This window comes from Gymnoscopelus braueri (genome assembly GCF_963280865.1).
Source record: "Gymnoscopelus braueri genome assembly, chromosome: 9".
In the NCBI taxonomy this organism is placed as follows: domain Eukaryota; kingdom Metazoa; phylum Chordata; class Actinopteri; order Myctophiformes; family Myctophidae; genus Gymnoscopelus; species Gymnoscopelus braueri.
The window spans coordinates 42,724,683-42,751,168 of NC_137610.1; the positions used below are offsets into that span (position 1 = coordinate 42,724,683).

Here is a 26,486-nt window from a genome sequence, read left to right on the forward strand (position 1 = left end):
GACGTATCATCTTTGCTGTAGCCTGGGGTCAACGGGCTGTTTCGGGTCTTGCAACATACACCCTCGCTCCCAGGTGACAGAGGGAGCGAGGGCGGTACCAGATAGTACAACAATGTGGCAACATCACAGCTAGCTGGAGGGTTGTTGGAGAGAAGAAGTATGCCAGCTCCTGCCATTGTGCCTGAGGGATCAATTGGCAGACACACAGCTTATTTATATGGCTGTGTGTTTGTGTGTGAGGTGTTGGGATGGGTTCAATACAAGAGATCACAATCAGAATCAATTTTGTTGTCACAGGCTTACAGGTGTTGGGGGGAAAAAAAGAAATCTGTGTTACGCTTCATCATTTTGTAGTTTTGGAGAGAGGATACAAGTGGAGTAGGAGCAGGAGAGACAAGGAAAAACAGGATAGAAATAAGGGAAGATATAAAGAATGTGTTTTATGGCAGGTATGTACAGTACTGTACATGGTGTTTAGAATATTAGCATCATATGCAGGTGTTTACACGTTCTTTAGAATATTAGCATCATATGCATGTGTGTGAATGGTTTTACACTGTAGTTTTCCACGCTTTTGCAAGCCTTAAATGTTGATACGTCACTTGGTGTGTGTTGTATCACGATGGCTTTTCTCTGTCTGTCTTGCGATGTCTGCATGTCCACAGTGGATTTGCGTGGCACCTGTATGCGTTGCCCTTGGGCTAGAGCAGGGATGGGCAACTGGCGGCCCGCACGCGGCCCGCACGCGGCCCGCACTGTCACTCAATGCGGCCCCAGGCACTTTGGAAACTTTGGAAATCACAAAGAAAAACAAAGTCATCTAAACATATCCGAAATGGTGAACTATTGCCTTCAGCTGTTCCAAACATGCAACTTTACATGAACCATTTTAATTACAACAGTCCACCAGTAGAGCGCGCTCTCGTTTATTTCAATAGAAGCCTTATTAATTATGATTGTAGTGTTCATTTTTGTATATTTTTAAGCCAAGGTTACAGCAATACTCTGAAAGGCATACTCAGGAATGTGAAGTTTTGTTTAGCAGTACAGCTGTAGTGAGTTGATAGAAGCGTTACTAAATGCTAAATAAAAACAAAGTTACAACGAATAATAATTGTTAATATCCCTTATTTATCACGTATGTGACTATTATGGTCTTTTTGACTAATGGGGTACTACTGGCGAGAGTGCCGATAAACAATGCGGCACTCCAGAGTGAGTGTGGAAATTTAGTGGCCCTCACCATCTACAAAGTTGCCCACCCCTGGGCTAGAGCATGCACGCTTGGCAGTTGAGGCAGTGTTGGATCGGAAGAGCCGGCCAATGATGCACCGCTTGTCCCCACCTGTCCCCAGTTTGCTACGGCGTTCCGCGAATGCTGGGCTGGGATGTGGGGGGGGCGGGGCGCTTCACCTTTTCAGTGTCCGTAAAGTGCAGTTCACTAGGACAGTTCATGCCGCAAGGAAAGGTAAAACTGTAGTTCCGTTAAATCTGCATAAGGAAGTATGGACCGTAATCTACATGGGGGATAAGGTAATCCAGCATAAAGGAGACTAGACGGCCACAGTCTGGCAGGCCTTGTTCAACAGTCTGGAGGTGAAACTTTTTTCAGAAATCGGATGTGGTTGTTGTTTCCCCATAGTCCCCCCCCCCCCTTTTCTCCCAGCTTTTCCAACCCTGACAGAGAAAGGTTATAGGCCTATAGCAGAAATGGAAGTGACTCACATGGCTGGCTGACACATTACAACACCTCTACCGGCTGAATATAAAATGTGGCATTGGAGCTCGGCACTCAGGGCCTATGGAATGCATCATCGATGATCCTTGAGGCTACTCACTTGATGATACATAATTATTTTCATCTTTCCGGCAGTGCCACGTGTCTCTCTCCAGTCATTCTCCAGGAGCCTTATATAACACCACGCAGTGGTGGAAAAAGTACTCGAATGTTTTACTTGAGTAAAAGTATCAATACTGCAACGTAGAAGTACTCTGTTACAAGTAAAAGTTGGGAATTACATTTTTTACTTGAGTTAAAGTACAGAAGTATTGGTATCAAAATGTTCTTAAAGTACCAAAAGTAAAAGTACTAAAATGTTTGAAATTAGCAGATCTACAAGCTCACAATGCGTCGCATCGCGACACGTTGTGAGCTTGTAGATCGGCTATTTTCAAATTGCCTAGGTATAGAATAGGGCTAAAGTGGTTAATGTATGTTTTATAATGTAATATATTTATATCTGCAAAGTAACTAGTAACGGAAGTTTTCATATTATTGTAGTGGAGTAAAAGTACAATATTTGCCTGAGGTGTAGTGGAGTAGAAGTAAAAGTATAGACAATTGGAAATACTCCGGTAGAATAAAAGTGCCTCAAAATTGTACTTTCAGTACAGTACTTGAGTAAATGTACTTTACACCACTGACACCACCACGTTATTGAGAGCATCTGCTTTCTCTACCTTCCAACTGCAAAGTAACTACCGTACGCCACTCACTGGTGGCTTGTATGACAGGCATTGATTCACCATATTGCCATGGCGATGATGGTCGGTACGCCTTTCGTGTCCTTCATAGTCAAGTCACGTCTATTTTATGCAAATGCCATCAAATACTATCAAACAGATATGACATCCAATACATTATCTGCAAGTAATGTCCCAAAACCTCCCTATCAACCAATAGTAATGAGCCTCAACACCTCCCATAAACCAATAGCTAATAATGGACCTCGACTACTTGGTAAGCCAATCGTAATGGACCTCGACGGGCCCACCATGGGCCAATAGTAATGGACCCTGACAGGTAATCATCTAATGGTAATGTAGGATGACCAGGCTGTCTGACCAACGAGCTGTGGGAGACGGTGAATTGCATGGCATCACTTGCCTTAACCCTTTGAGACCGGGAACGCATCTGTCATTTTAGATTCTAACCGCTCTAACCATTATTTTATACTTTTGGCTATTCAAAAAAACTCAAATCTTTGCTTCTGAGGATTCTACAAATGTCTTCTAAATCACATAACAGTTTTTTGAAAAAACTTATGTTGCTATAATCAGTGGTTCTCAAACTTTTTCATGTCAAGGACCCCCAAAATTACATGTATTTGGCCACGGACCCCCATCTCAAAATATTTAGTTCCACGGACCCCCCAGAAGCAAAGATTTGAGTTAAAAATGTTACAAATATATATATATTCAAAGATTTGCACAAATGTTCACGATTTTTCAAAAATAGCAGATCTACAAGCTCATTGTAGATCTCGGTGCCGCGCTTTGAGCTTGTATATCTGCTATTTTTGAATAGCCAAAGTATTAAATAATGGTTCAAGAGGTTACACAGATGCGTTCCCGGTCTTAATGGGTTAAGTAATATCTGAAGAAGCATAAAAGTGATGGTTAAAAGCGAGCGATATAGTCCGGGAGTACACGGGGGGCCCGGCCCCCCGTGTACTCCCGGACCCCCGTTGACCCCCGTGGACCGTGGACCCCCGGCCGCCAAAAGGCAAGCTTTTCCCTTGTAGATCTTCGATTTTAGAAATTACAAATTAGAAAATTATTCTAAGTGTTTATAATTATAATTCCAACATTCACTTAAACTCCTTATGTTTAAACCTAACTGAATTATATATTTATGGATTTGTATATAAATTAATTGCATATTTTTGGACAACTTGTGCATTTAATTTGTCGGCAATACTTTGCCACGCTTTCTCCCTGGATCTATATTTATTGCGGCCGTGTTTCCTTTCTTGCTTATTATAAATTTTACTTCCTTGTAAGATTCCATGAGCTGCTGCAGTGCTGCTGTTCAGCCACAGAGAAGAACGCCGCTCTGGTTTTGGGCTCCATGATTGGTCAAGTTCAAGGATTCTGCTATCGACTTTCATGGTCTTTTATAGAAATAAGTGAAGCCTGGCTTCATTATCCTGGCTCGACACAGCCTGGCTTGACAAGGCCTAGCTCGACAAAGTCGCTCCTTTTCAGCCTGGCTTGGCGTTCCAGGAACCGAATAAACCAGGCTATACGGACCCGACTTTGTCAAGCCTGGATTTGACTTAAATCCAGGCTTATTTAATTCACCTTTCGAGGAACAGGCCCCTGGTCTCTAAATGTTCATGCTGTAGTTCTTCTTTGTTCTGCTTCTTTTTCTTTTCTTTTCTTTTCTTTTCGCTCCCCTAAAAGGAGGCGTGCGTGTAAAACGATAATAGTAACCCTGAGGACTTTACTGTGTCACTGGGAGCCAAGCTGTCTGACTGACTGACTGACTGACTGCTCTCTTCATTATTTTTCTGTGAACTATTGTAGCTTATATCCATCTGTTCTAGCATTCTGTTTGTAGGCTATGTAGATGTTTCAGTAACAATGTACATGCCAAATTAACAAACATACCGTAGTCAAAATGCATACAGTAGCAGATGACTATGAGTCTGTTCAAGCGGTGTCTGTGCCTGTCTGCCTGTCTGTCTGTCTGTCTGTCTGTCTGTCTGTCTGTCTGTCTGTCTGCCTGCCTGCCTGCCTGCCTGCCTGCCTGCCTGCCTGTCTCTCACTGACTGTTGTTTCCCTTATGCATAATTTATACACTGTTGTATGATGAAGTATAATAATAAAGGATTTTATTTATAATGCACTTCACATTTTGTGAAGATCTCAAAGTGCTTCAATAAGCAAATGCATAAAAAAGAATCATCACACCACTAAAGCACCTAAGAAACAAAACATATAATATACTTTATTAGTTTATACTTTGTTTATAAACAAAGTATAAACCAGGCTTTAGCTCTTTTTCTCTCTCCCTCTCATACTGTGTGTGTGTGTGTGTGTGTGTGTGTGTGTGTGTGTGTGTGCGCGTGCGTGCGTGCGTGCGTGCGTGCGTGCGTGCGTGCGTGTGTGTGTCGTGTGCAGGTAGTCGCCCCGTCATCGTGCTGACAGCGCGGGTCCACCCCGGGGAGTCCAACGCCAGCTGGGTGATGAAGGGAACCCTGGAGTTCCTGTGCAGCGACGACCCCGTGGCCCAGAGCCTCAGGGAGGCCTTCGTCTTCAAGATCATCCCTATGCTCAACCCAGACGGAGTCATCAATGGCACGTGAGTCACACACACACACACACACACACACACACACACACACACACACACACACACACACACACACACACACACACACACACATACACACACTGCATAAGCACAGAGACACACATTTTCTGAACTCTATTTGAACTTATTCAGACTATTCTCTCCAGTGACAAAATGAACAAACAAATGACTGTTTATAAAGTGTGTTTGTCAGTGCTAGTTTTTGTATGCGTGTCATGGAGCAATACCAGACATGATGTCATTGTCATCGGCGATTACGCAAAGTTGAGTGCACCGGCATGCAAGTGTGTTTGGGTGTGCATTTGTGTGCGTATGCACTTGACTCTGTACTGCGCGTCCCGTATGTGAGTTTGTGTGTGCACACGTCTGCAGTCGTTTGTACGCGTGTGTGAGTTTGGCCAGCGTCGGCTGAGGGTTCACACACACACACACACACACACACACACACACACACACACACACACACACACACACACACACACACACACACACACACACACACCTGCTGGTGTATGTACTGGCCATTCAGATGTGATAATTATTGTTTGAGTTGTTTTAAGAGGCCAATCTCAGCTTAACAGCTGGTACGGCCTGGGGGACAAGACAAAGACACTGAAGAAGATGGGAAATGTAAGAGACGATTGTTCCGACGAGAGAGAGAGAGAGAGAGAGAGAGAGAGAGAGAGAGAGAGAGAGAGAGAGAGAGAGAGAGAGAGAGAGAGAGAGAGAGAGAGAGAGAGAGAGAGAGAGAGAGAGAGAGAGAGAGAGAGAGAGAGAGAGAGAGAGAGAGCTCTAAATGGGTGATAGAGTACACAGTAAATGCTCAGTGTTAATTTGACGTTGAAAGTAAATTGACAGTGATTATTTCTGTGGACATTGAATTGATAGATTTCTAAAGTGTGTAGAAGCGAGTTAGCACTTAGCAGTGGCTTCCTTCTGCTTCCTCGCCAGAGTTTCACTGCTGTTGTTTTCATCATAGGGTTTTCATTTTGTATAGAAAGGGCTTCACATAGGCAATTTGTATGTTATTTGTGTGTAGCACATTTTAACAATAAAGGAAATTCAAAGTGTTTCGAATCCCGGGTGTTTCACAAAGCGGTGCAAAACCACAGCACTGTGGAATGGAATTGTCATTGCTACATATTCCAACTTACCCAGTTGTCATTTTCATGCTCAGCGTGCACATTATAATGTACTTGAGCCCATCTGTGCGCCCATGGGCAGGTTATCCTTAGGTTGAGCTGTGGTGTGGCACATTGTTATCTCAGGTAGACCAGCTCTGACCTTGTCTAAAATATATTGCAGTCTTCCAGTACTTTTTAAAGCAGTGGTTCTCAAACTTTTTCATGTCAAGGACCCCCCAAATTGACACTTATTAGCCCGCGGACCCACATTTGAAAAGACATATGCTAAGGACCCCCATAAGAGAAAATGTTTACGCTCTAGCAGTGATTTTCAACCATTTTAATTTCAAGGACCCCCAGTTTGACATGCATTAGCGGACCCCCATTTCTCTCTCTGGGACCCCAATTTATATGGGAAATCAATGTTAATTTAACTATGAGAGTGTACAAATGGAACCAAATGGACCCATTAGGGTCCATTTGGTTCCATTTGAACACTCTCTGCGTTACAGACCCATAAGGGTCAATTTGGTTCCTAACTATGTATAATTTAGTTGGGGACCCCCTGTAACTCCCTCAAGGACCCCTGGGGGTCCCCGGACCCCACTTTGAGAACCAATGTTTTAAAGAGCACATTCGATAGTAGATTGACCTATATAGATGGGTTCTCAGTGCATGCACGCTGCTTGCAATCTAAATCCATCTGAATTCAACACAACACATGTTCAACATGGTAGATGACTTTGCTGAGAGACTCTGCATTGAGGTTTTATGAAATAATTAATGATCTGGGCCAGATTATTAGACTGTCCATATATTGCATCAATTTTTGCATCAAACTGGCACTGGTATACATGATAAAAGCTGATAAAAGTGTACTTTCTTGGATGAAATTGCAACCCACCTGAACATTTATTTTCAGTTTCTTTTACGAGATGTAGAGACTACTGGGAGACCGCTGTTGCTGAACACACACTCCATAACAATGATTACTATCAGAATATACAGATTTAACTTTATTTAATTTAACTAAAGTCTTCAGGTCTCCCCTGGAAATGAGATCCTTGGTCTCAGCGGGATGAGCCTGAATAAATAATGGTTAAATAAAAAAGTAAACACAGTGTTGTCTTAAATCACACAAATAGTCCCACTGCACAGCTCCAGAGATTCACAAGCCAATCAGGATTCTCTCTCTGCATATCTTCATTCTCATATACCTTTAGGTCCTTTATAGGTCCTAAAATGCTAGCAATAACAGCTACGCACATAAGAAAATAACAAAATAAAATGACTAATCATTTAGTTTGTCCAGTGAACTGATATGGATGCTGGCTGACACAGGAGGAGCCGTACTGTAAACAAATAAAAATAATCATTAAACAGAACAAAGAGGCTGAAGAATAAGCAAGGGACAAAAGAAAACATATTTTTTTCTCTAGTTCAAGAGTAAGACCTCACCCTCTCACTCAAAATGCCCCCTCATACAGACTCCCCTCTCCCCAAACATAGATCACACTCTGTCATAAATCCCATCCTCTCATACAGACCATGCCCTCTCATACGAACCATGCCCTTGCATACAGACCACACCACACCTTTGCACATACAGACCTCAACCCCAACAGTCAAGAACTCGGGTTGAACACATATGACACACACACCTACTACTACTACTTGTAGTGCACCGCACACACGGCAAATAAACATACATACATTTCATATAAAAGCACCACACATTACTTGCTTTCTATTCGGTTGATTTTGAACAGGGTGATTGAAGGGTGAGAAGGCAAAAAGTTTTGTTTTCGCCAAAAATATCACTTACCCTGCCTTTAAGTTGATACAGTATGTCAAGATGTCCCAGATGTCTCTTGGACATAAATGAGGAGACATTACAGGACGACCAGCAGCACGACCACTATGGGTGGTCCACCTCTCCGTTCCATTTGATGTTTCAACTCGCCAAATCAGTCATTGAATAACAGGGACTGGTCATTAGTCCGATATGGCTCACTTTTCCAAAGTCCCCAATTATAGTCAGATTATAATTTTTTTGGTTAGTGAGAGGCAGTGTTGATTTCGTCGACTAAAACTATGACGAAAAATGTTCGTCGACTACCTTTTTTTCACTGACGAAAACTAAATAAAAACTAAAAACTAAGCTACGATGACTAAAACTAAGACTAAATATATTGACAATTTCTTTAACAAATAAAAACTAGACTAAAATGTTAGTGAGGGACTAGTGGAGAAGAGATCCAGTAGAACTAAAAGACAAGTTGTTTTATGTTTGGTTGCGCTAGGGTATTTTAGGGATTTTACACTAGGGCAACCCAGTGTAAAATCAGCCATTACGACGCCATCAAGGCACCGCCAAAATACATTTTAGTCGACTAAATCGACGGTAGATTTTGTCGACTATAATCTCATGATATTTAGTCGACTAAAACTAGACAAAAACTAAAAAAAAATCAGATGACTAAAATAAGACTAAAACTAAATGGAATTTTATTCAAAAGACTATGACTAAAACTAAATCTAAATTTGCTGTCAAAATCAACACTGGTGTGAGGTTACTGTTAGGCTTAGGGTTAGGCTTAGTTATAATGTAGCGCCGTCGGACTTCCGTTATCCCCTGGGTCACGGGAGTATTTGTTCTATTGAATAAATACCATAGGGTTGTCTAGAATCGCATCATACTGTATAAGCACTCCGTTCCAAAAATAAACAAATCAGCTTGGCGATGTTTCGAGCTTGTAGATCTGATACTTTTGATGCTTCTGTGTGACGCCGTAGTATGATCAAGTAGGTCGTTAATGGGCTATATGCACAGCAGCCATATTGGAAGGAAATTGAGCCTTCACAGGTGTCACCAATGATACTAATGAAGGCTGTTCCATTTAGTGTAGCACAGTGGTTCTCAAACTTTCTAATTTCAAGGACCCCCATAACTGAGAGTGTACAAATGGAACCAAATGGACCCTTACGGGTCCATTTGGTTCCATTTGTACACTCTCAGAGTTACACACCCGTAAGGGGCCATTTGGAACCCCCTCAAGGAACCATGAGTTTGCCCAGAATGGAACAGAGCCTTAATTAGTATTATTGGTAACACCTGTTAAAGAAGTAAGAAGAGGCCCAATTTCTTTCCATTATGCTAATAGAGCCTATTTACGGAAAAAAACACAAAAAGTTAAAATATGGAGATAAGAGGTTTCTGCCCGACAGCAACAACGATATACGATTACATTACATAATTGTATTGGCATGACAGTAGGGATGGTAGGAATGAGGCACTTGTGCATCATCACTAACTGAGGGGCGGCTGTTAGCAGCTGAGTGGGTAGAGAGGAGAGGCCATCTGTAATTAGAACGTCACCGCTTCACCTCCCGGGGCCTACGTGTCTACGTGTCCAACACTTAACCCCCTCACAGCTTCAGCTGAGTGCTCATCATGTTCACCATGTGAGACAGCCATCAGCTGGGTGAAGCTGAAATCGAATTTTCCCCTCACGGCATTGACAAAGCGACCCCTCCTCCTCCTCCCCCCATGCAACAGACTTCTTATAAGCATCCAGGATTGGAACCCACGATGCTAGGTCATTGGTTCTCAAAGTGGGGTCCTTGAGGGAGTTACAGGGGGTCCCCAGCTAAATGATACATAGTTAGGAACCAAATTGACCCTTATGGGTCTAACTCAGAGAGTGTACAAATGGAACCCTAATGGGACCATTTGGTTCCATTTGTACACTCTCAGAGTTAAATTAACATTGATTCTACAATATAAATTGGGGTCCCAGAGATAGAAATGCCATTAAATGGGGGTCCGTAGCCTAATGCATGTCAAACTGGGGGTCCTTATGGGGGTCCTTGGCATATATATTTTCAAATGGGGGTCTGCGGGCTAATAAGTGTCAATTTGGGGGTCCTTGACATGAAAATGTTTGAGAACCACTGATGTAGGTTACTCCTCCTAGGCTGGCCTACAACAACTGCATCAATACGAATTTAATTGAATTCTCTCATTCTCTCTGTAACATATACTGTATAAAGGCAGTGGTGTAAAGTAACTAAGTACATTTACTCAAGTTGAGCTTGTAGATCTGCTATTTTCAAACATTTTAGTACTTTTACTTTTGGTACTTTAAGTACATTTTTATACCAATACTTTTGTACTTTTACTCAAGTACATTTTGAATTCCAGACTTTTACATGTAACAGAGTCATTGCAGTATTGATACTTTTGCTTAAGTAAAACATTTGAGTACTTTTTCCACCACTGTATAAAGGTGTCCCTTGTCGTAGTGGAGTAGAAGTAAAAGTACAGAAATGTGGAAATACTGAAGTACAGTACTTGAGTTAATGTACTCAAGTACATTAACTCAAGTACTGTGCAATCAACATTGTGAACGATACAGTCAGGAGTTAGCTCGTGTGGGATTACAGTCACTTATTTTAGGCTTCGCTTTTTTTTTGCCAAATCAAGCATCATATTGTATTGTTTGAGCTTTTGTGATTAAACCCAAAAGCGTATTGTTCAGAATGGTTGGTTGTCAAATGCACAGCCCTGGGGGAATCTTGTGTAGATCTGCTATTTTCACTACTTAGTGATTGTCAACAATCTAGCAGATAAGGCTTGGTTGCAATCCAGTGTAAAGGATGTTGCAGTGAAATGTGTTTTCGTTACTTCACTGTGTCTGTGTTGACGCTCTGAGACATTGTGCCCTTAACTTATACTCGCTGTTCATTGCAGCGTTGAACCCAAGCAAGCCCCACGTCCAGCTAAAATTACAAAGTCGACAACCAAGGGAGATGTGTTTTAAGTTTGTTCACCCGTGGTGACCTGGCCTTCAAAAGTTTGGTATGTTGAACCCAGGGAATGGAATGATGAAGATCATGGTCTGCTAAAATGGGGTGGATATAGAGTAGGGCTGCAAGCAACTAGAAATTATATTCTAGTTGATTACTTTTTCAATTAATCGAATAATTGAGAAGCATGTTTTTGTAAATTTTGTGTACATTTGTTTATACTGTATATCAATCAATCAATTAACCACCTAAGTGTTATTTTATACTTCATCGCACAAGAGTGTCGCATTGTGAGCTTCTACATTGGCTATTTATTATTATTATTTGACATTTTGTGGTTTTAAAAAAAACATTTTGGCTATAATTACATGGGATAGGTTATTAATTGATCATTTATTAAGTTATCGATTATCGATTTTATCATATATTACATTAGTTGGATTAACTGTTGCACCACTAGTAGGGAGGGGATGTAAGAGCAACTGGAGTTTTTGATTGATTGATTGAATATTTTATTAGGCAAAAATGTAAAACGGCACAGTTACATTTAAAATACTTTGTCTAAAAGGTCCGTTCAAAAAAGTCCTTGCGGTCTTGTTTCCATTGAGGTCCTTGGTATTCAATTCATAGTCATATATAGTGGCACCAACAGTTCAAATATCATCTAAAGAAAAGTGGGGTAGGAATGATCAACATGCTCTGACCTACTGGAGCTTTCACTGGCTTCACAGCAGGCTGCCTTTTAGCCGTTTTAAGTCTCAGTTATACTTAGTTGTGTGCCGGTGTCATGCTCAGTAAATAGCAGATCTACAAGCTTGAGAGCTTGTAGATCTGCTATTTACGGCATACAACACGGGAGTGCAAAGTATAACTCAGGCTTCACCAGGAGAAAATGTGCAATGATTCTTCTCTCGCACGATTTGATCCATCTGATTTAACCCCCCCCCGCACACACACACACACACACACACACACACACACACACACACACACACACACACACACACACACACACACACACACACACACACACACACACATGCACGCACGCACGCAGGCACACACGTGCACGCACGCGCACACACGCACACACACACACACACACACACACACACACACACACACACACACACCCGCACACACGCAGGCACGCAGGCACACACGTGCACGCACGCGCACGCGCACGCACACGCACACGCACACACACACACACACACACACACACACACACACACACACACACACACACACACACACACACACACACACACACACACACACACACACTGTGTTCTGTGCATGTGTGCCAATGTCAACGTGTGTGTGTTTATGTGATGTAAGCATTGCAATATACGATTCTGACATTTCCCAAGAATTACGTCGGACACGGCAGGGATTTACTCATATAGCCCTTAGGTCAATCACGTCTCTTCTCTCTTTTCATGTCTATCCCCATCTCCACTCTCTCTCTCTCTCTCTCTCTCTCTCTCTCTCTCTCTCTCTCTCTCTCTCTCTCTCTCTCTCTGTCTTTCTCAGTGCTATTACATTTGCTGGGCATCAGCTTGCAATTTGACCAATGGTGCTAAACATCAAGCGTGTGTGTGTGTGTGTGTGTGTGTGTGTGTGTGTGTGTGTGTGTGTGTGTGTGTGTGTGTGTGTGTGTGTGTGTGTGTGTGTGTGTGTGTGTGTGTGTGTGTGTGTGTGTGTGTGTGTGTGTGTGTGTGTGTGTGTGCACGCGCGCGCGCATGAGAGTGGGAGTGAGTGAGGGAGTGAGTCACTAGTGGCTCTGTGGCTTAAGGAAAATGTGATGTCTTTCTAATAAATGTGACACATTAATTGTAAAACAAATTAATTAATCCTCTGTAGTAAATTAATGTCTTTAAAGTGGGATAGAGGATTTTGGAGCTGAACTTTCTGGGGTCACTGTCTATCTTTTAACCTTTTAAAACCGGGAAAGCATCTGTGTAACCACTTTAACCATATTTATACTTTGGCTATTCAAAAAATTGCAAATACACAAGCTTGTAGATCTGCTATTTTTGAAAAATCGTGAAAATGTGTCAAATCTTTGAACATACATGTTTTTAAAACTCAAATCTTTGCTTCCGAGGGTCCCTGCAACAACATATTTTGAGGTGGGGGTCGGCGGCCAAATACATATCATTTTGGGGGTCCTTGACATGAATAAGTTTGAGCTCCACTGATACAGCAACACAGGTTTTTTTTCATAAAACCGTTTTACTGATTTAAAAGACATTTGTAGAATCGGCCACAGGTCTTAATGGGTTAACTTGAATGAGCTTCCCTTTATGCTTCTGAACATGCTGCAGTAGCTAAAGAGTCACTGTATATTCCCTTTGCTTTGAGTTCATATGTATAACTATATTCCCATTGAGTTTCAGTTGCATATTAGTAGTCACAGAGCATGTTCTCTGTTGCCATCTGTCTCTGATTTCTGTCCTATCCTCTTCATGGTCTCAGCTTGGCCAGTAGCTCAGTCTATACTCCATAAGTCCATGGTTGTGCGGAGCGGCTGTGCTCAAACATTTATTTCAATTACTCGCAGAAATTGGACTATTCATGAATGAGGAAGGGATGAACGAGAAATGGAGGTCAGAGTTGGATGACCCAGACAGGCATCATGATCTTGCTTTTTTTTGGTGGCTATAACAGAGCTCTTATGTGAAAATTGTCAAATGTTTTCAAAAGTCAAGGTTTCATGAGCTTAATTTTGTTCTAGTGAAAATAGCCAATCTACACCTACAAGGTCACAATGTGTTGGAATGCGACGCATTGTACATTTTCACTATTCGTAAGACAAAGAGGCCGATTTTATACATGCTTAATGGCCGCAACAACGTTGTAACAGACGGTGCTTCAATCAGGCAATTTACTTTAGCCTCTACTTGAGTAACCCTTAAAGCCCACTGACAGCATCATTACTCGCTCGTTATGCTCCAAGATAGAACCGAGCCCGGAAAGAGGCGTTGACAGGTTTTGACAGCTGCAGCCTTTGTAACAATAGGTGTATTTGATGACGTGAGCATCTGACGCTTTCAGTGTATCAGGGGGGCCTTATAATTGCATACTGCCACTGATGGTGTTGTTGAGCCCTGCAAATTGCATCCTCCCCTCCTCCCCCCCAGTGCGTTCAAGGCTGCCCACCTTTTCACACATCAGCCCACGTTGAGTTGAGAGGAAATCCCACACAATTCTGGATTTAATTTGAACCAAACCGTGACCTGACCCGCATCTAACCTTTCCAAAGTTGGATACAGAGATTCATCGCTAAAAGGTCAACAAAAAGTATCACTTCAGAAGAAGTGAAGAGCGTTACTGAATGGAGCAGCAATCTATTGGCTATTTCAGATTTGAGTGTAAAGTTCCATGAGTGTCATTCAAAGTTTTTTGGAATTGTCCTATTATTTGTGCAAAATCTAAAGTAGTACCTACTAGCAGCACTTACTAGTGCCAAACCTATTAACAAGAAAATGTTTATGTAGCTTGTAGACCAGTGGTTCTCAAACCTTTTTAGCTCAAGACCTAAACTAGTGAAACTAGAAGATCTACAAGCTCACAACGCGGCGCGACACATTGTGTAGATCTGCTATTGTCACTACTTCTTAAGCGATTATTTTATTTGTTTATGGAAATTATTTGATTTAATCAATTGTATTCATGAAATACTTTTTAAATGTGTTGGAATTCATTTAATTGATGAAAGTAACTTTTTAATTAAAAAAAAATAATAATATATATATTATTTTAAAATAGAAGACAAAAAAGGGGATATTTACTTGCGACCCATAACAATTGTGTTGTAGACCAACAGGCTTCTGATTGTAACCATATGCACACAGTACTGGCTCTGGAGCACATGGCACAATGCATGATGGGTGTTAGTTGCTTGGATACTGCAAGTGGAAATCTCCTGTGCACACCTGGCAAAGTTTGAAATGCAATTAAGATATAGTATACACGTTCCCATTTGGGCGTAGCCTAAGAACATTACCCATCATGTTTGTGTCATGTGACAGATTACCACTAGGATGTTTGTGGGAGATGCAACTATCCGTATCGTCGAGCAAACACAGCTCATTTCCCCTCTTTTGCAGTCTGTGCGTGTCGCTCCCTGGGAATGATGGCAGCATGGGGGTAAAAATATGAGGGCTGTAAAGTCAGTGGTGGAAAAAAGTACTCACATGTTTTACTTAAGTAAAAGTATCAATACTGCAATGTAGAAATACTCTGTTACAAGTGAAAGTCCGGAATAAAAAACTGTACTTGAGTAAAAGTACAAAAGTATTGTTATCAAAATATACGTAAAGTACAAAAGTAAAAGTACTCATTGTGCAGAATGTCCCATTTCACAAGTTCAAAATGTATAACAAATCTACGATGTACAAGCTCACAATGTGTCGCATCGAGACGCATTGTGAGCTTGTAGATTTGCTATTTTCAAATGGCCAAAATGTACATAGGGGCTGAAGTGGTTAGTGTGTTTTGTGATAATAATCAAAGTCTAAAAAGTAACAAGTAACTACATTTTTCAAAGAATTGTAGTGGAGTAAAAGTACAATATTTGCTTCTGAGATGTAGTGGAGTAGAAGTAAAAGTACTGAAATCTGGAAATACTCCAGTAAAGTTAAAAATACCTCAACATTTTACTTAAGTACTGTACTTGAGTAAATCACTTAGTTACTTTACACCACTGTGTAAAGTACATTTCAGAACTGTTTGCAAGTCTTCACTCGGACTTCTCACTCTTTCGATCGTCGCTCTTTACTTTTGACGCTGCATTGAGTGACATACGACATATATGTCTCATGGTGGCGCTATAACAGGCCGATTCGAAAGGCTGAGGAACAAATGCCACCCTTTTCACATTGGCCTATTATAGCGCCACCAGGAGGACGATTTTTGCCTGTGCCATAACTTCATCAACATTTATCCCTTCTACAGATTCCACTCACCTCTATGATGACTGAATTCCAAACGTTACTGGCCCACAATAACAATAAGTGACATATAGCGCCTGCATTCTTCAGACTTTGACAGGGCAAATTGTGTTATATTCAGATTACATAGTAGAGTACATAATACATTAGAAGAAAATAAGAGCAAAATTGGGTTTTGGTTCCTCAACTCAACTTTGTAGTAGCAATATAAAAACAAACAAAGAATTTATTGGATTATTCATGCCTAGCAATACAAGTTAGATGCAAAGATTGAAGCAATCCTGGCTAATGCAAATTAAATGCAGTGTAGCCTACACATTCACAATTTACTTTGTAAGGTGTACATTTGTTTGTTAACTTCAAATGGTTTATTCATGGGAAGTGGGGGGTTCCCAAAGCTATGTCTTTGCCCAAATAGTCTAGTTTGTTGAATCTCTTATTACAACTTTGTAATTCACACCTGCAAGGGAATTCTGATCATAAAAGTGATGTTTGCTAGTCAATGTTCTCGAGAAGATAAACAACAGTTAAAACAAGCAAGCAAAGCATACTGTGTGTGTGTGTGTGTGTGTGTGTGTGTGTGTGTGTGTGTGTGTGTGTGTGTGTGTGTGTGTGTGTGTGTGTGTGTGTGTGTGTGTGTGTGTGTGTGTGTGTGTGTGTGTGTGTGTGTGTGTGTGTGTGTGTGTGTGTGTGAGTGAGTGAGTGAGTGAGTTTATGTGTGTTTATGTGTGTCAGATATTGCACTAGCAGACAGCAATGAAGAAGCAATGAGGAGCACGCAAGGACCTCCAGCCCTGGGCTGGCCCACAACCTAAGCTGGGTAAGACCTAGCCGGTTGAGTGTCTAAAAGGAAGTACCGGAATTTGGCGGAAGTACCGCCCAAGGAAATTACGTTGACACTTTACCAATCTGTTTACATTCTCCGTGAATGAAACAAGTGTTGTGAGTGGTCGAAAAATATTGTTTCCGGGGGAAAATACATATGCCAGAAGTCCCGCCCCTATAGACACTCTCTGCTTTAGGTCGTGACTAGCCTGGAAACCAGACGAATCTGCCATTGCAGAAAATAAATGTCCCTCGGCAGATTTGGTCTGGCACTGCTCAGTTGTGATTGGATTTCACTCCCTAGTTTTGAGGGACCAATCAGGGCCCAGTATGCAAATATGAGGCGGGTTTATCACCAGAGGCATTTTTTTTTTAAATCCGCCCCTTGGAAATGCACGTTCCATACAGAGATTCCAGACTGATATCTACGCAGTGATATTAGTCTGGCCATGCCAGGCTAGGTCGTGACCAGGGGCCTGTTCCTCTAAAGGTGAATTAGAGCTAAAGCCTGGCTTTTCCACCTATCCTGGCTTAATTTAGCCAGGATTAGAGCTGAGTCGGTTCCTCAAAAGGTGAATTATCTTGAAGATTAGTTTAGCCAGTTCACCCTGGCTAAGTTTAGCCTTATCCGATTCCTCAAAAGAGAATTGAAGCAAGCCTAGCTTAGTTACCATGGCAATTTAGCTGTGAAGTTAGCCTGGTCAGGAGCAGGCTAACAGCCAAGCTTACTTAATCCAGTGCCTTGTTCTTCAAGTTTTTCCACAGTTAATTCAAAACATGTGTTTGTATATGGACTCATTTTAATGACCCTGCATTCAAATAAAATGAAATAAATACAATAAGATATAATCAAATTAATTACTGAAATAGTGTGTGACCATGAATCATAATCATAATTGTTTCACAATGACTCATGTGATATGTAATTGTCACTCTGTTATAGTTAACACTATAGTTCATCTTGTTGTTAGATGTTTGATAATATATTACATTTTTTTTAAAATATTATAAAAAATGTCTGACACATACATACACACACATATACCCGTAACTAATAATTATATATATATATATATATATATATATATATATATATATATATATATATATATATATATATATATATATATATATATATATATATATATATATATATATATATATAAATTATTAGTTACGGGTTTAAAGGAGCCTCTTTGTAAGTCAATGAGGAGCATATTTTAAATTATCAATTTCTAGTCAATTGGAGAAATTATTTTTTATTTCTTGTCCACCTTTGGAGTTACATCATGATGGTAACTACACAACCCAAACCTCTACCAAAGTGGTCTTGCAAATGTGGGGTTATTTATTGCGTGTCTCGTCCCGTCCCGTCCCGTCCCCCCCGCTCATCCCGTCACGGCCCCCTGTCGCGGTCAACCCCCCCCCCCCCGTCTCGTCCCCCGTCCCCCGTCCCGTCCCGTTGTGGCCCCCGTCGCAGTACACCCCCACCCCCCCCGTCCCGTTCGTCCGTTCGTCCCGTTCGTCCCGTTCGTCCCGTTCGTCCCGTTCGTCCCGTTCGTCCCGTTCGTCCCGTTCGTCCCGTTCGTCCCGTTGCCCGTCCGTCTCAAACACACACGCCACCATCGTCCTCCTGGTGGCGTGTTTGTATATGGACTCATTTTAATGACCCTGCATTCAAATAAAATGAAATAAATACAATAAGATATAATCAAATTAATTACTGAAATAGTGTGTGACCATGAATCATAATCATAATTGTTTCACAATGACTCATGTGATATGTAATTGTCACTCTGTTATAGTTAACACTATAGTTCATCTTGTTGTTAGATGTTTGATAATATATTAATTTTTTTTTTAAATATTATAAAAAATGTCTGACACATACATACACACACATATACCCGTAACTAATAATTTATATATATATATATATATATATATATATATATATATATATATATATATATATATATATATATATATATATATATATATAAATTATTAGTTACGGGTTTAAAGGAGCCTCTTTGTAAGTCAATGAGGAGCATATTTTAAATTATCAATTTCTAGTCAATTGGAGAAATTATTTTTTATTTCTTGTCCACCTTTGGAGTTACATCATGATGGTAACTACACAACCCAAACCTCTACCAAAGTGGTCTTGCAAATGTGGGGTTATTTATTGCGTGTCTCGTCCCGTCCCGTCCCGTCCCCCCCGCTCATCCCGTCACGGCCCCCTGTCGTGGTCAACCCCCCCCCCCCCCGTCTCGTCCCCCGTCCCGTCCCGTTGTGGCCTCCGTCGCAGTACACCCCCACCCCCCCCCGTCCCGTTCGTCCCGTTCGTCCCGTTGCCCGTCCGTCTCAAACACACACACACACACACACACACACACACACACACACACACACACACACACACACACACACACACACACACACACACACACACACACACACTTGCAATACTTTGCCATGCTTTCTCCCTGGAACTATTTATTGCGGTCGCGTTTCCTTTCTTGCTTAAAGGGATATTTCACTTTCAAATAAAATAAACTTTAAAAAAAAATATATAAAATAAATGAAAAAAGTAATGGAAAAATCATGGCCCCCTCACGCATTAGAATATCCTTCTAATGCGTGAGGGGGCCATGAATTTTCCATTGCTTTTTTCATAATTATTTTAAATACTTTTTGTAAGTTTACTTTATTTGAAAGTGAAATATCCCTTTAAATACATTTTACTTCCTTGTATGATTTCATGAGCTGCTGCAGTGCTGCTATTCAGCCACAGAGAAGAACGCTGCTCTGGTTTTGGACTCCGTGATTGGTCAAGTTCAAGGAATCTGTGCTCGAGTTCATGGTCTTTTATAGAAATACGTCGCTGGCGAATCGCCGCCCATTCAGCCTGGCTTCATTAACCTGGCTGGACACAGCCTGTCTTGACATAGCCTAGCTCGACAAAGTTGCTCCTTTTCAGCCTGGCTTGGCGTCTGAGGAACGGAATAAACGAGGCTTTTCGGACCCGACTTTGTCAAGACTGGATTTGGCTTAAGGCCAGGCTTTTTTAATTCACCTTTTGAGGAACAGGCCCCTGGCTTTTCTCTTTGCACATGAGTAAGGCTGGGAACGAGGCTACCCACAACCTGAGTTTGAGTTAGACCAGAGATTCCCAAAGTGAGGTGTGTGCACCCCTTGGGGTTTCTCGAGCTGCCTCTACGGGGGCGAGAAGAAACATTTAATGGTAGTTTAATGTTGTAATAATTTAACGTTTTGATCCCATCGATTTTTTAAAGAAGTAAAAACATGCAATTAAAACTTTTCCTTTCTAAACTTTTAATTAAAAACGTTTAATCAATAAATGCACGTAAAAGTTAGAGGGATATTTCACTTTCAAACATGTTAGAGTTTTAACATCTGCTCTGTTTTTTTTGTGAGCACCCCAGACAGTTTTTAAGTGGCTTGATTCAGTATTTCCCTTACAAACCCATTGTTAATTCAAACTAACCATGTAAAATTCATTGAAAACACACGTCCTTGGTTCCGGTGACTGATATTGTCCTTCTAATATGTGAGGGGGCCGTGTTTTTTCATTTATTTTATTTTATTATTTTATTTTCCCCCAATTTCTTTTTTGAATAAATGAAAAAGGTAATTAAAAAAACACGGTCCCCTCACGCATTAGAAAGACAATATCACTCACCAGAACCAAGGACGTGTGTTTTAAATGAATCTAACATGGTTCAAATGTTCTGATGAAGATGCCTCGAGCATCGAAACGTTAGTCCTTTTGTTATGATATAGCACCTAAATAAAAAAGGCATTCAATATGTCTGTGATGCTCCAGCGCCTTATTCCTTCATTATGGTTAAAATGGAGTTTGAAGTTACAATGGGTTTAGATCAAATATCTAAATACTGAATCAAGCCCGTAGCACTTGTCGTAGCACTTGTCCTAGCCTTGAAGACCTTGCAAGCTTATGCAAAGGCTAAAATGTAACATGTTATGTAGACAGATGCCAGGTCTACAAATGACCTGGCCTGTGTAGTTTCAATGTACAGATTATAGATTTATTTTTATATTATACTGTTTAGACTGATGATAGGTTATTTTCCTTGCTTACTGTAAATCGCTCTGGATTAAGTGCCTAAATTGTATATTGGAAACAACTTAAAAACTGTCTGGGGTGCACACAAAAGCCAGAATAGACGTTAAAAAGTGAAATATCCCTTTAATCTTCTTTCATGAAGGGTGTCTATTCTGCCTATGAACCTGTGTGTCCTTGCCCTCCTTAAAACTGATGGTTTGTACGTGTGTTGCAACGAATTGAAGGTTTGCTGGAGTGTAGCTTCAGTGTCATTCAAGAGTGAGAGCTCTCTATTCATGGTTTTTGTTATGCTGTGGAGGATAGGTGGTGCATCGACCCATTTAAGATGTAGAAGGGGGTGTGATGCCTAGAAAAGTGTGCGCACGGCTGAATTAGACAGCACTAATACGTATCCCTATCCACTCACACAAACAAACATACAATAATACAACAATACAAGGGGAAAATTATAAAGACCCCCCCCCAAAATAATCATATTTGAACTGGGGAGCCCCCACCCTGAAAAGCACTTGGAATCGTAGGCATTTACATTTAGTTTTACTCGGTTCCACAGATAAATATTGTGAAAACAGCCGAACTACAAGCTCACAACGAGGCGTTGTGAGCTTGTAGATGCTGTTTTCACAATGTTAGTCTCTTTCTTACGTAATATTTGGCTAATTTGGAATTAAAAAGGTCTTAAAAGTCATTCAATTGTAACTTTACAGTAGATACCCTGTATGCACTTATATACTGTAGTATGTTGGTTGGTTGGTTTAGTGTTGAGTGAGAAAACATTGTTGCACATTAAGCTAATCACCTGGGGACCCCCCAAAATAATTCGGGGACCCGACCCCTAGTTTGGGAAGCACTGGGTTAGACAAGGGTGAAGCCAATAACCTCAGTTGCATGTGAGATGTCCATGCTGGCACAAAGAGTAACACCTAAAAGAAACTCCTTAATTAATGTGATTACCTTCAGCTGCATTTTAATTAACCATCCATGACACGTAAAAGCAGCAGTGGCTCAGGAGGTAGAGTTAGAGCCACTCGGGAATCGGAAGGTTCCAGGGTTCGATCCCCGGCTCCCCCTAGCTGGTTAGTGTCGGAAGTGTCCTTGAGCAAGACACTGAACCCCTGCGAACTCACGCTTGCAGCCATGCACAGGCATTTTTTCTCTCTCTCTCTCTCTCTCTCTCTCTCTCTCTCTCTCTCTCTCTCTCTCTCTCTCACGCGCTCGCGCACACACGCACACGCCTTGGGCTAGGCAGCTGCATTGCTGTGCAAGGGGGAGAGTAAACATTGTGTTAAATAATAGTTTTATAAAGAGTTTTTACGCTGAGATTTTACCACCGCCTCCTTCTGGGTCTGCTACCCTGTGGTGAGCAAATAAAATTGTAGGAAATGTACCATTGTTGGTGTTTAAAGTTATACCCTAATAGCCGCAAAAGACTCGAGGTGAGGCTAGAAGCTGAGAAAATCGAAAATCAGTAGCCGCCTTCGCACAAGGCACTCAACCGTGACATTTTACCCCCTCCGAATAAGTCTTCAGATATTTTAGCTTGCCTGCTAAAATATCATATTGTCGCTGTCGGGTGGAAACCTTATATGTCCAAACTGTTCCTTTTTATTATTGGCCTATATAAAAACAACCTATTAAAATAGTGAAATTAGCCAATCTACTGTACAAGCGGCGACGCATTGTGAGCTTGTATATCTGCTATTCTCACTACTTTTGTGTGACACTCTTGTGTGATGAAGTAGGGCATTAATTTACCCAAAAAACTAAAAGTGTGAAACATGGCGATACAAGGTTTCTGCCCGACAGCAACGATATGTAGAGGTTGAAAATCCTTTCTGTCTTTTATAGAAGCACTATCTTCAACCTCCCTGTGAGTCGGTAGACATAAATTGTGTCAAATTGCTGTATGGGCCATTGCTCTCTCTGTGCAGTTAATTGTCCAATCTCGTAAGCGTATTGGATGTTTCAGTGGAAAATCACCAATTACAGAGATGTCCTCTCGAATCTTTGTGAGGCAATGATAGCACATATCCAACCATGTCTGCTGGAATGGCCATTGTCTTGTAGTTTCTAAATGTCATGTGTTGTGAGTCACCACACAGTTACATGTGGTCTCCGCCAGGTCAGGTAGGTTATTGTGGGCCAGTAATGTTCAGAATTCAGTCTTTATAGAGGTGAGTGGAATCTGTAGAGGTTGAGGGATTAATAATGTTGATGAAGTTATTGCACAGGCAAATATAATAGGCCAATGTGAAAAGGGTGGCATTTTTTCCTCGGCCGAGTGGGAATGTGCCTGCAAAGTTTCATGCATTCATGATTTGAGGCATTTTGTTCAAACCGAGCCACTCCTGCAAACGTTAGATGCCAATCTTAGCCATTCAGGATGGAATATGACAAATCAGATGGATCCATCTTGATCACATGACTATAGCGATAATGTGTACCGATTTACGTGATGTTAGGACACATTTTGTAGGAGTAATATCAAAAGATTTGTTTAGCAAAAATCGTCCTCCTGGTGTGAAAAGGGTGGCATTTCTTCCTCGGCCTAGTGGGCATGTTTTCACGGCAATCAGACGTGCGTTCATGATTTGATTTCAAAACGAGCCTCAGCCACTCATGCAAGACTTTAGATGCCAATCTTAGCCACACACACACACACACACACACACACACACACACACACACACACACACACACACACACACACACACACACACAAACACAAACACAAACAAACACACACACACACACACACACGCTTAGACATTCTGATAGACACAGAATCCCAGACAGATACAATAGCCTGTGGGCACACACCCCCTACAGTTAATCTTCTATCCATGTTATACAAACCCCCCTTATACAGTTAATTGTCTATCCATGGTATACACAAACATGGGCACCCATGCCACCCACATTAAAGGTTGACAGTCTGTTGTTTTGTCTCTTATTGGTGTTTATATGAGACATCCATTATAGCACAGCATTGACGAGAAGCAACAAGCACACAGACAAGCAAGCAAACAAATAAACAAACAAAGAAAATAGATTCTGCTGTCTTCCCCCAAGCACTTCTTTGTTCTCTCCCTATCTCTGCTAGTTCATTTCAAGTCAGTACTCTGTGTTGTCCTGATCAATGTTGTCAGACAGTTTAAACAGAGAAGTCATTCTACAAAAGAGGAGAGACATAAATAACCTCACTTTCTCTACTCTCCCCTGCCATCGCTGCAAGCCCAAGGCTGTCAAGGTGTTTTGATGGAGAGGTTCTTTAGTCACGCTTGACTGACTCGAGGCGTTGTTATCACCTCTGTGTGTCGGCGCGTGTGAGTGTGCATCTATCCAGAGAATATGAGCCCTATGCATGTCTGCTTGTGAATATTCATGAGTTGGCGTTTTGTCAGCTGCCTCGCTTATTATGGCTCTGATTGGGTTTCATGGCGGGAGAGAACGAGGGTCTCGAAGGCCTGATCATGAATTGACCCTTTCTAGTCCAAAGCAGGCACACGGCCACACCGATAGAATAGGTATTTGTATTCAAATGCGCACTTGAGTTGTTTTCACTTTTGCGGCACACTGAGAAATACTCTGTCTAATTCAGTGGTTCTCAACCTGCGGGTCGGGACCCTCAGGGGAGTCCCCACATGATTTTTTTGGGGTGCCTCAGATGTCAGTGAAGTGACAATTTAGTGACTTTTAAAACCTTTTTAATACTTCAAAAAGAAAGAAAGAAAGAAAAGAAATAAGACCATTATTGCATCAAAAGTAATCAACAAACTATAATATAAAAACTGGTCAAACATTGGCTAAATTGTCAAATATTATAAGAAAGAGGGAAAAATTGCGAAAATAGCAGATCTACAAGCTCACAACGAGCTTGTAGATCTGCTATTTTTGCAATTTTTATCTGTGGAACCGAATCAAACTAAATTGAATGCCTCAACAACTATATTCCAAGTGCTTGTCAAGGTTGAGAACCACTGTAAGCCATCTGGGTTTGTGCAGTATAGCTAACAAGTGATGATTAACTATTCTTCCTTTATGCTAGTTAGCATTACACGTTTGACAATTATGCTGACAGCTAAAATGGTCAAATGTTTACAGACAGGGAAAAAAACACAGCACAAGGGAGGATGGAGGATATGTTTTTTCCCTGATTCTGGTCATGCATTTCATGCATTTCCTTTTGGGAAATGTAGACTCTGATATGACTCTAATACAGTTTAATAAATCACATTAACCAGTGTCCATTTTGGGCAAATTGTCAAAATGAGTCATACAATGTTTTTTCCCCCTCTAATTCTAAAGTAGAATTGCTGTTTTTTTTGCAATTTTCCCCAAACAAATTGAACCCTGGTTGGACAGTACTCTATGACAGTGTCTATCAACCTTTTTTGTGCCAAGGCACACCTGGCATAGCCAAAAAATCCCAGGGCACACCTAGATATACGGTATATATAATTATATATATATATATACGGTATATCTATATACACACACTAGGGGTGTGCCGATTTTCACATTTCACGAAACGATACAATATTGGGCACACAACTTCGATACGATTTCGATACGATACGCACTTTCTTATCATGAAAATATATGGGGGAGAAAAAAAGCAAATGCAAACAAATATTTCTGTTTTTGCATTATTCAGACATGCAAACTTGTAGCTTTTCAGCTTCCACTAGCCGTTTTGAATCCAAATAGGGCAATAGTGTGACACCTGACCCGAAAAAAAACAGCATGTTGTCACCCTTTTCACCTCGGGGCTGTTTGCATGCCTGATTATTATTATTGTTTAAAAAAAAAAAAAAAAAAAAACTTTTTTTTTTTTTTTTTTTTTCAAAATGTTTTTTTTTCAAACCTCCTTCAAACGGCGCGGCACACCTCAGCAGTAGCCCCGGCCCAAAATTGGGACGTTTGCCAGGGTTGATATACACTGCTCTATGAGTCACGTTGTGTTTTCATCCATGGTCAGCGCAGCGTCACTGTACTCGTGGTGTCACCGCCATCAAAGCCATCAAAGATTTTCACACAGTAGTTTTCATTTGGGGTTAGTTCACAGAGCACAACTGCTCTTTTGGCTGGCTGGCTGGCTGGCTGGCTGGCTGGCTGGCTGGCTGGCTGGCTGGCTGGTTGGTTGGTTGGCCGGCCATTTTCATGATTTTTCCAAAATAGCAGATCTACAAGCTCATAGCGCGGCACTCGATGCCGCGCTATGAGCTTGTATATCTGCTTGTATATCTGCTATCTAAAATAATGGTTAAGGTGGTTAACTATAACTATACAACTAAGAATTAAACTAATAAAAGTCACCGCAGTGACTCAACGCAGTGACTCATTGCGGTGACTCACCTGTGAGAGACACGTGTAAGGTCACAACAGTAGCATAGAGAGTCAATGAGGACATGGCACTGGTAGTATTCAGGTTTGCAGATTGCATCTTGTTCAGACAACAAAAGACTCTTTTCTCAGTTGAAAATAGCTCATTTAGTGTCGAGTGACGTGCCACTCATTTTCTTTCATGGAAGCATAAATGAGTAGAATTAGCCATTAAT

General features: G+C 41.2%; 1 protein-coding gene across 2 annotated transcripts in view; it reads left to right on the forward strand.

Moving 5' to 3' along the window:
• agbl1 (AGBL carboxypeptidase 1) overlaps positions 1 to 26,486 on the forward strand; it is a 216,249-nt gene that overhangs the window by 140,340 nt on the left and 49,423 nt on the right. For both annotated transcript variants that reach the window (XM_080436936.1, XM_080436937.1), the window contains exon 21: positions 4,906 to 5,086. In XM_080436936.1, coding sequence (XP_080293062.1) covers positions 4,906 to 5,086 — 181 coding nt within the window. The remainder of the gene's footprint in view (positions 1 to 4,905; positions 5,087 to 26,486) is intronic.